Source organism: Silene latifolia, chromosome X (assembly GCF_048544455.1).
Source record: "Silene latifolia isolate original U9 population chromosome X, ASM4854445v1, whole genome shotgun sequence".
NCBI lineage: Eukaryota > Viridiplantae > Streptophyta > Magnoliopsida > Caryophyllales > Caryophyllaceae > Silene > Silene latifolia.
In genome coordinates, this window is record NC_133537.1 from 102,646,769 (window position 1) to 102,657,660 (window position 10,892).

Consider the following 10,892-nt stretch of genomic DNA (forward strand, 5'->3'; position numbering starts at 1 on the left):
CATATTTTGCAAATATACATGTATAATCCCGAGTTAATATTGCTCAAAATATATTCATTACATGAAAAGTGAAAAATTTGTACACACTATGAACTTCAGGTCACAGTTTCAATATATATCTATAAACACAATGAACTTCTGGTCATAGTTTGAATATTTTTAAATACCATGAATTTCAGGCCATCGTATTAATTTCAAATTTTAACTCGTATATAGTATTTCTCATACCGAACTTCCAGCGTATATGAGTCTCACATGACTTTTCATGAGATATTTACTTTCATGAAATATTTTCTTTCAATGGTGGACGAAATTAGCTCAATAAATGTCGCATGATTAGGTTCATTTAAGGCTTTCTTATTTGGCTCACCAAAGGCCACAATATTAGGCTCAATTAAGGCCGCCTCATTAATTAGGCTCATTCTTAAGCCACATCTTCTATCTCTACTTCATGTAGAGTCTTTATAAGATATCATATTCACTATTGGGAATGAATCAGATTTAGTTGGACAGGATTTATGACTTTTCAATTAGATTTCATTAATTTGTTAAACTAAAGGCGGACATGAAATCAATTCCGAAATAAATTTTCTTTAATAAAGTCCGCTTTAGCCATTTTAAACTCAAATATAGTTCATATAATCACAGTTGTGAACTTCTGGCCACTATCATTTACATGTGAACTTCTGGCCACTTACAATTAAACAAAATTCATATAATGTAATCAATGTGTAGTCATAATTTCCAAAGTAAGTTGCATAGAAATCAACTAGATATAAACTTCAATGCACGCTATACCACAGATACCAAGGAGGCGCCTCACATACATTACTCCAGTAATAGTTACCCATGAGGGATGGTGAGTAATACATTGCTCCTAGATGAAAGTAATGAATTGCCTAGATGAATAGTCACCCTCATACCAAATTCACTTAAATGACCCCAAATTATTACTCCTTTATTTTTTCCTCAATCCAAGCAAGCCCCAATATTGAACAAATATGAATTAATTTTGTACATAATGCACTAATTACACTTTTACCAAACCCGAAAATAGATTACGCCAGTAACAATTCTCTTAACATTCCAAAGTTGAAAATAAGGAACATATTACTTTCTCGACTAAATTCCCCATTAATTATTTCTCTTTAAACATTACCCTACTAATTTTTTCCTTCATTCCAGGCGAACCCTTAGGAGGGCTGAGTGACTTTGTGAATTTGATACAAAACTATATATGTCACCTTTTTTTTGAAGTTAAACTTATTTACTTGCTTAATAGAATCCTTAAAATAACCATTTTGAGCCAGATTCAACGGATTTTTTGAGTTTATTGTTACTACATTTTATATTTGCATTAATAATTAATAATGGATTATAAGAAGGGGTACTCAACCAGTATTTCTCTATAGGTTAAAAAAAATGAAAAGTTTTTATCAAAAGAAAAATAAAAATATATCATTTCAACAACCCGTGAATTTCACGGGTAATAGAACTAGTTGTAATGTCAAATGTAAATCTAGGGGAGTTAGGCAATGGATAGAAAATATCATGAGGTCATAAGGGATAACTGATATGTAGTTATTCCTTCAATATATTAATGATAATCTTACATTTTTCCCAAAAAATAAAATAATAAATTATAAATTAAAAGATCTATAAATATCGCGAGATCCATACCAGTAATCCGATTAAATCAAAGAGGCCAAAACAGCGACATGCACAAGGAACAAACCTGATTCGGTTTGGAGAAATTCGATCGAAATCGAGCAAAATCCACTGGGTACTGGGTCAGTACGAAAGGAAAGGGGAAGTGCCAATAGAAATAGAAAGTGAAGTGAGACCTTCTCAGCGACCAAAAAAAGCCTACCGGAGAAGTCGCCAGCGAGTAGAAGGTTTTCTCTCCCTCTTAATATACTTTTATTAAAAGAAGTATGTTATAGGTTAATCCCTCTGTCCCGGTCATTTGTTGTCATTTTCCATTTTTGGGTGTCTCAGTCATTTGTTGTCCTTTCTATTTTAAGAGTGAACTTGATGAACAATTTGATCATTCACTTTCAATAAGTTCCACTTGTCATTTGGTAATTGGTCTCTTCCTCTTTCCTTGATCTTTGTGCCAAAATCAAAGGACAATAATTGACCAGGACGGAGGGAGTATAACCTAAGAAGTAGAAATAATGAAAAAGTTGCAATTTTACTAAAAATTGGATTTAACTTATGACCTAGGTAGCACATACACTTCTCTTAATCAGTCGTCCCGTGTCAGATACCGTGTCCGACACGGACACTCGTCGGACACACGTCGAAATGTGTCGGATACCTATAAAGCCATGTCTAACTTTCTACATTTATTTGGGCACGTGTCCGACGCGTGTCCATGGTATTTGGGCGGTGTTCGACGCGTGTCCGTGGTATTTGGGCGGTGTTCGACGTGTGTCCGTGGTATTCAGACATTGGTTGGGATGAATGATGATCTTTAGACGAGAAATAAGCTGTCGAAAGAGATTGAATAGAAGATGGGTTTGGATGGGAAATGAAAATGAGTTATAATCAAGCGCAAGTTTTACTTCACTTATTTAAATTTAATATCAAATACTTTTACAAAAATAAAATCGAAAATTTATAACTATATAATATATATTTTATTAAATTTAAATAACGTGTTCGGTGTCCTAAATTTCATGAAATGCCGTGTCACGTGTCCGTGTCCGTGTCTTCTGACCTTATATTGAGATCGGATTGATTATCATAAGTCGGTTACGGTTCAGATCGATTCTCATACAGGGTCAATTGGCGGCCCACAACTCCCAAAACCCCAATTCTTATTTCAGACCAAGGTATCCGTCTTATTAATAAGACGGATACCATATTCTCTCACAAAATACCCATTTAGGGTGAGTGGAGAAGCACATGGAGGGTCCCACCTTTGTCCCCTCTACCCATTTCCTCTCACACAACTACCCGTCTTAAAATCCGACCCGTTTTAAACAAGACTTACTCCTCCCAAAAATAATCAATGGACTATGGAGGCCAATTTCCCGCGCATACGTGAAAAGAGTTTCCATTATCGAATATCCAGTACAACATTTTCTTGTTTTCTCCCAACTCTATACTCTCTCCACTTCTCCTCTTCACAAATTATTCCGTCGCCATGCCTCCTAAACCCGACAACACCGAAGGTTTCCTTTCAGATTTTACGCTATTATTCGTCTTTTATTTCTTGATTAAATTTCTGTCATGGAATTACTACGATACTTGCTCTAATTAATCTCAGTATATCACTAATACATCTTATTTTTATTTTTACAGGAATAGTGCTAAACTTCGTCAACGAGGTAATAATCGATTATTTTCAGCGTTACTGCAATTCTTTTTTCAATTTCATTGTTTTTAAGCTTATTATATCTGTATAATAGTGTAAAGTGTGTGGATAAATCTTCGTTTTTCATGATACAAGTTAAGAACCCTAGTCTTGAGCAGCTGAAGATTATAGCTATTAATTTGAATTTGTTTCGGAAATTCGATCAGTGGCGGATCTTGACATAAAAAATAAGGAAGTTAAGATTGGAACACTTAATTTCACAGGTGAATAGTTATTCTCAACGACCGAGTCAAGGGGCCCCGAATGGTAATTTAATCACTTATACGTATATAAACTTCAATTTTCGGCTGTGGCCAGGCCCCCTCCTGGCATAGCTAAGATGCTCCACTGGGAATTTTAAATGTATTTCGTGGTGATATTATATATAAAGGGCTCGCTTGGAATGGGAATAACTATTAAGGGGTAATAGAGCTTAAATGAACTAGAAAATGGAGGAAAGTGATGGAGGTTGGAGATAGAAATGGAGGAAGATAGTATAATAGTCTATCCATTAAGGGGTAATAATTACCCACCTCCCCCCTCAAGTAATGCATTACCTCCATATGGAGGTAATAATTCCTCCCTCACCACCTCTTTCCCCCTTCCACAACCACCACAAATCACCAATCTCCTTCCATTTCTTCTTATTTTAGCCTCTATTACTCCCTTAATAATTATTCCCATTCCAAGCGAGCCCAAAGTGTTTTATATGTGGTGGGAGTGGTTGAAAAGAATGCGGTTGTATTGCTGTTGTTCTTGAGAGTACTTTACAAATGAGACAAGCATTCATATAGAGCTATTACACGGACGTTGATGGTTTTAGGTGTGACAATCTCACTAAGTGTTTGATGTAAGCATATACTTTGATATGGTTCACACGGATAACTGAAGTATTCTAACATTTCAAACAATGAATGTCGGCAGCATTATAGAGCTATTAGACATTGATCCTTTTCCCCTGAGCAAAAGCAACAGTTATGGTGCCTTAGCTTAATAAATTAAATTACTGAGAAGTAGAATTTGTTCCTTGTTTCCGTGATATGGGAAGAACACTGAATGTGAAGCTAGATGGAACCATGGTTGAAGTGGGACTTAAAAATGAGCAAGTTCTGCTCATATTTTGCTTAACCATTTTGTATGCACACTTGCACAGCACAAAGAGTACAGTTGTGTACATCTAACTCTCTTACAATTTCAAAGATAAATGTATTTGAGGTACTGGTGTGATGTTGTGGTTGGCTTCACAATTCGTAGCTTTTAAACTCAAGTTACTAAAGCTCACTGAAAGCGACTAAAAAGTGAGAGGTATTGTCTAATTTATACTTATTTGAAGCATCAATATCATGTTGGATTCGGATGCATGGGAATTTCACAATATTTTTGAGGGCTGATGATGATGGTATTGTGTATTGTAATGATGAACAGACGGCTTAAAACCACTTCACTAAAGTTAAGAACATAGCCATAGTTACTTTCCAACTGCATTTTGGGACTTTTTCCCCGGGAACAAGTAGATTGTTTAGAGATGCTGTCTTCACTATCGATTTTTCTACTCATTTATCCCAAAATGGCCACATTGCTGTGGGAACCAGTACATTTTATCTAACTCGTTTAAGTATTCTTGTCTGTTTCCAGCAAAATAGGCCATTAAATACTCAGAATGCTGCTGATGCATTGCAAAAGTTTAACCTCAAGAAGACTGCTGTTCAGAAAGCACTTGATTCACTTTCTGATAGTGGTAAAATCTCATTCAAAGAGTATGGTAAGCAGAAGATATACATTGCACGGCAGGACCAATTCGAAATTCCAAACAGCGATGAGCTTGCTCATATGAAGGATGTGAATGCCAAGTTACAGGAACAAATCAGTGAACAGAAGAGAGCAAATAGTGAGATTGAGGGAGGTATGCTAAGATCACACCTTATCAACAGTTATCTTTTGAAGGCTAGTTCTTCTTGGTTTGATATGAAAGGCAAAATGACGAAGAGAAAAACTAAGTGAAGAGACAAGATGCATGATGTTGTCACATCACTTTTTTGTTTGGGTTAAATTTTGATGGCTTTTTTTCTTCCTTTACTTCCAGAAATCAAAACTTTACACTCAAATCTGACACTAGAAGATATGCAGGCCAAGCTGGAAAGACTGAATAAGGAGGTAATATATTTAGAATTGTCTGACTATGTGTACTACAAACAGTTGTGTAATAGCTCCGCGAGAGTAGACCTACAACAAATTCAATTGACTGTTTTTGTGCCAGGTTGAGGAAATGGAGATCAAATTAACTAAACTGCGTGGTGGAGTAACCCTTGTGAAACCAGAGGAGAAAAAGGCTATTCAAGATCAGTACATGAGTGCTATAAGTCATTGGAGAAAACGCAAGAGAATGTTCAGAGATATATGGGACTCTATAACTGAGAATATGCCAAAGAACCTAAAAGATTTTAAGGTATTTCCTTTTTCATTCCTTCTGTGCTAATATTTTAAACTTCAAAATATATTTTTTCCTTAGCAACTTCTACTTTGTTATGTAGGAGGAACTCGGTCTTGAATTTGACGAAGATGCTGGTGTGAGTTTGCAATCATTTGACGACCTAATGCCACAAAACAGAAAGCGGGTTAGAGGTCAGTAAAAGTTACAAGGCCCTAAAAGTTGAAGGCTCTCTGGAGTTTGCTTGTTGCATTTATCTGTAGTTCTTTGATGCTTAATGTATCTATCAGGCATTCCAACTATTTAGCTGTGTATAATTTCCGCGGTGTATAAGTTGAAGCCTAGTTTATCCTCATCATTTTAGGTGCCAGAAAGCATTCAAACTGAACATGTTTTACTCTAGCTCTTTGCTCACTCATCCTGCAGTTCTCTTATAGATATACCTAATCTTATTAATTTCGTTTAGTGTTTGTCCCATTGTTCTATTACTCCCTCTGTCCCGGTCATTTGTTGTCCTTTTCCATTTTGGGGTGTCTCAGTCAATTGTTGTCCTTTCTATTTTAGGATTGCATTTGATTAGTAATTTGATCATTCACACTCAATTTGATCCACTTGTCATCTTGTAATGACAACAATTGACCAGGACGGAGGGATTACTCATTTTCTTCTGATTGTGAGACTTCTTTTTACCCGTCATTTATTCTGCTATGCGTTTGGTTGAAATAGAGTAGTTGCTATTATATCAGTGCAAATCGCCAAACTTCCACTTAAAATTCTGTGCTTTGTGATTGAAAACATTGCTCAAACTATAGGCTACAATATATATAACTAACTATGCGCATCAAACACTCAGTAAACCTCATCGCCGTCCTTCATGCACATCTTGTCATCCTGTCAATCAAAAAGTTTTAGATGTTCCAAGTGAACTGATCTCATCATGTAGTAAACATCGTTTCATATTGAAATCGTCAATGCTATCTTCTAGTCCTCACAGACATCAGTTTTTTCTCTGTATTCAGCCAGTGTGCTCTCTCTACTGCTGATTTTTCAGAACAGTGTTATTTGTCATCTGTCCTTAAATCACCTTGAATTCTTGAAGGGGTCTGCTCTTGTGGATAATGTTGCAGTCCAACCTCGCTTTCTCCCCATTGAGCTTTAATGCTGACTGTATTGAATTTATCATGCTCCGTCTCATAATTTGTCTCATCAAGTTTAACCTCTTGTTGAAATTGTTCATCCTTTTCAAGTTCCGTTGCTGATGTTGTGGGGACATATAGCTTTTTGAGTTCTTTTGCTCGTTTCCGATGTTTTGAGCGGCTTCACTTTCGATAGTTTCTTCATCATCCTCAGAATGAACATTATAATTTTCGACCATATTAGCCTTATCAAGCCCTAGCATCCGGTCTTTAGTTTCCCTTGAAGATGTTATCTCATAGTTTGCATTGAAGAGTTGTTTTTCGACATTGACTGGATCTTTATGACCGGAATTACGCCTAGATAGCTCTACAGCTGCCCTTGCTGCAGCAGCTGCGTATGTTGCTGATAGGAAAGCCTCTTCTGCAGCATCAGCTGCATGTTCATACTGCTTTTGCTTATTCACCGAATAAGCAAAACTCTCAGCTTTGTCCATTTCATTAGGAAAGTTCTTCAAATTCGACCCAAGGTAACTGTCCAAATCACCTGGCCAGCTTGTCACAAGTTCAGGCTGCTTTTTCTTTCCTTCATTAACTTTTTCCTGCAGTAACAGTGTTTCAGGTTTACTGAGAGACTGATCACCAGAGCATAAATAATAAACCATCCAATTACTAAAACTGAAGAAAAGAAATGTTTAGGGAATCCACAATCATTTGTTTCTAAAGTCAACTAGTCCTTGATGAACTTCTTGCCAAAATAAAGTAACCATTGGTGATCACTGCTCCTTGATGAGCCGTCATTAGGGTAAAGTTGTTTGATGTGGGATGCCGTGGTGATAGTAAGTAAAAGTTAAATTAATCATTAAGGACAGTCTCAGGCCAGAAATTAAGGCCAAATGTTACTTTACCACTGCTATCATTGAAGGAAGCTGCAATTTTATGTTGTTCTCGGCAGCAATCTCTTTCAGGCTTCAGCGCCTTTATTCTACTTTCCAAGCTGGGTTGCGTGGTAGATAGCTTTTGGATCAACTGCAGAAGCAAAACCCTAGTAAGTTTTTATGTTGATGATTGAGATGTGAGATGTGAGGGTAATAAACTCGCCAATTACCGTAGTGCTTACACCACAGTTGCGCAATTCTGTGGCACGACAAGCAAACTCTTTCCCATAACGAGATGTAAAAACTCTGCGCATCTCTTGTATCTCTGGAAATTCCCCACATCTTGATGCTGCGGAAATTATGCTGTAGATCGCCTCTTTACGCTCATCAGAGCAGACTCTGTTACAGAAGATGTCATAAATCCTTTATGGTTTGTAATTACCACTAATAATAACCGTCAATCTATATATACATACTTTTGGAGAACAGCTTACTTGACATGCTCGATAACTTTAACCCGCTCACTCAAAAGAATGCAATATCCCTCAATCATGTTATACACATCCAGCATGTTGTGCTCCTTGATCACTTGTTCAACCTATCAATTACCTTAACAACACAACATAAATCGCACAACCTCTACTCCAACGCTTTGACTAAGGCATTTTTTTTTTTTTTTTGAAAGCAAATTTGACTAAGGCATTTGATAAAACCTAAAAAGTCATGAAAAAATACCCTAATGAGAGCGCGCTCATGTTCGCCAATATGAAGCAGTTGAACAGCATCAGACCTGCTGATAACGCAGCGCGTTTGCTTCTGGTTCTTAAAGACAGCGAGGCGTGAGATAGCGAGGTTAACGAGAGTCCTGAATTTGGAAGGTTTGAAGCTTCTCCCTAGTAAAGGCATCTAGCATCTTCCCCATCACTCTGTTTTTTCAGCCTAGAGTTGGAATAAAACAGGATACTACAACGGTGTAATCGGTGATCTGAGTAGGGAAGAAAACAATAAAGAAGAGGGAGGGTTTGAAAATAAGGAAATTTTGTAAAACGTGGTGTTGGAAGGAAGTTCTAGTTTCTTAGGACTATTTTATTTTAATCAAATACTCGTTTTTACTTCTAGAACTTCGAGTTTGAGCAAGTTTTCTTGTAGCTTGGGTTTTTATCCCTTTTAATTCCTCTTACTATTTAGAGTACCCCAAAAAAAAAAAAAAAAAAAAAAATTCCTCTTACTATTTGCATTTACGATCCTTTTACATGTTTAACTAAAGGTTTAGTGTCCGGCTATGTCCGGACTACCTTTTATTTTTTTCCGCTGTTAATATTATTGTTTTCACTACATTACTGTTGTGACTTCTATTACTTTCACTTCTCCCGCTGTTGTTACTTTTACTACTCACATGGGTGGGTGGTTACCATCATATTTCACTTCTCCCGCTATTGTTACTTTTACTACTCACATGGGTGGGTGGTTACCATCATATTAGTTGACTAGTATTGGTGCCCGGCTTCGCCCGGGCTACCTCTACATATCATTAATTTTTTTTCATTAAATAAAATTACTTAAAATTGCATAACCCCATAAATTTGTCATTAATATATTTTTTTATAACATATCCTAAAATTACAATGAAATAAATTTTAAGACAAATTCACTACTCCCGCTATTAATATTTTACTCTTATTAATGAAAAAATAGTAATAGCATTTCACTACTTGTCCGTAATCAGTGTTACTTTCACTACTCCCACCGTAATTATTGTTACTGTCACTACATCGCCGCATTAATATTGATAATTTTACTACTTCGTCGTAATTATTATTACTTTCACTATTACCGCATTAATATTGATTATTTCACTACTCCCATTTTTGCTTCTACCACTCTCACTAATCTCGTTGATAATATTGTTACTTTTACTATTCAAATGAGTGATTACTATCATATAACTATATCCAATGTTACTACAATTCCTTTCTTTACTGAAAAAATTACTTTTACTAATTAGGCATCCAATTTTAAAAGGATTATATATTTATATAAATATATTACATGCATCAAATCAAATCGGAAGAATTATGTAATATTATATATTATGGAATCTACCTTGAGTTATTTATAACCTACTTATTATATTTTTGTATGTTAAATAATTAACATCTCTATACATCTAATAAACTATAAAGTTTAATAAAATTGCATAGATTTTAAATTTAATATATAATTTTATGATGATAATAATTAATACATAAGTGTGCATGTTTATACTAATTAATTATTTTATTTTAAGAAAATTGACCATCTTCTAGTCTTCTATAAATATTTAGGAAAATTACCAGACATCTTCTTTCTTTTAATCTCCTTGAAATTGACCATCTTAATTAATTATTTTATTTTAAGGAAATTGACCATCTTAATTAATTATTTTATTTTAAGGAAATTGGCCGTGTTTAGGAAAAATTACCAAGCTAATTTAATTTTAACCCAAACTATATAAGATTTGCATTGAGATCCCTTAATCGGGTCCATCACACGGTACTATTGATTTAAAACTATATAGTATAATTAATTTGTATAACTTTCTTTAATTACATTGAAATCCCTTGGTTTCTGGATTTAATATATAGTATTGATTGATTATCTAGTTGTATTAGAGTTATATATTTAAATAAATACGAAATATTAGATTGAAATATTATTTAAGAGCAATCATTCTTATTTACAAATTAAATTACAAATCTAATGAATTATGAAATATTATATTTTTTGGAAATCTAGATTTAGTTATTTACCTTTTAATAGTTTCCAAAATATAACATATTTGTATCCCCTACCGATAGCTGGGGCAATCTCCGAAGTATCCCCTACCGACAGCTGGGGCAATCTCCGAGTCGGGAATCGAACCCTTGGCTTTTTCATTTGCAAGAGTCGGGAATCGAACCCTTGACCACTTGTCAGGGGCGTCTTTGGGCCCGTGCGGGCCGCGCGGCTGCACAGGGCCCCAAAATTTTTAGCCCAGAAAACCAAAGTAAAGTAAGGATAAATAAACTTTGAGCCTTTGAAAACTAATGAAAGCTAGTGTCTTGGTGGTTAGT

General features: G+C 35.4%; 1 protein-coding gene and 1 pseudogene across 1 annotated transcript; one reads left to right on the plus strand and one right to left on the minus strand.

Moving 5' to 3' along the window:
- The first annotated feature begins 3,001 nt into the window (after positions 1–3,001).
- Positions 3,002–6,254, plus strand: LOC141623494 (homologous-pairing protein 2 homolog). The gene is made up of 6 exons (XM_074439596.1): positions 3,002–3,179; positions 3,310–3,335; positions 4,997–5,264; positions 5,445–5,515; positions 5,619–5,807; positions 5,893–6,254. The coding sequence occupies exons 1-6, from the start codon at positions 3,152–3,154 to the stop codon at positions 5,989–5,991; spliced, it is 681 nt and encodes a 226-aa protein (XP_074295697.1). The 5' UTR covers positions 3,002–3,151; the 3' UTR covers positions 5,992–6,254.
- A 77-nt stretch (positions 6,255–6,331) lies between these two features.
- LOC141617990 (uncharacterized) lies at positions 6,332–8,978 on the minus strand (annotated as a pseudogene).
- Between the last annotated feature and the right edge of the window lie 1,914 nt (positions 8,979–10,892).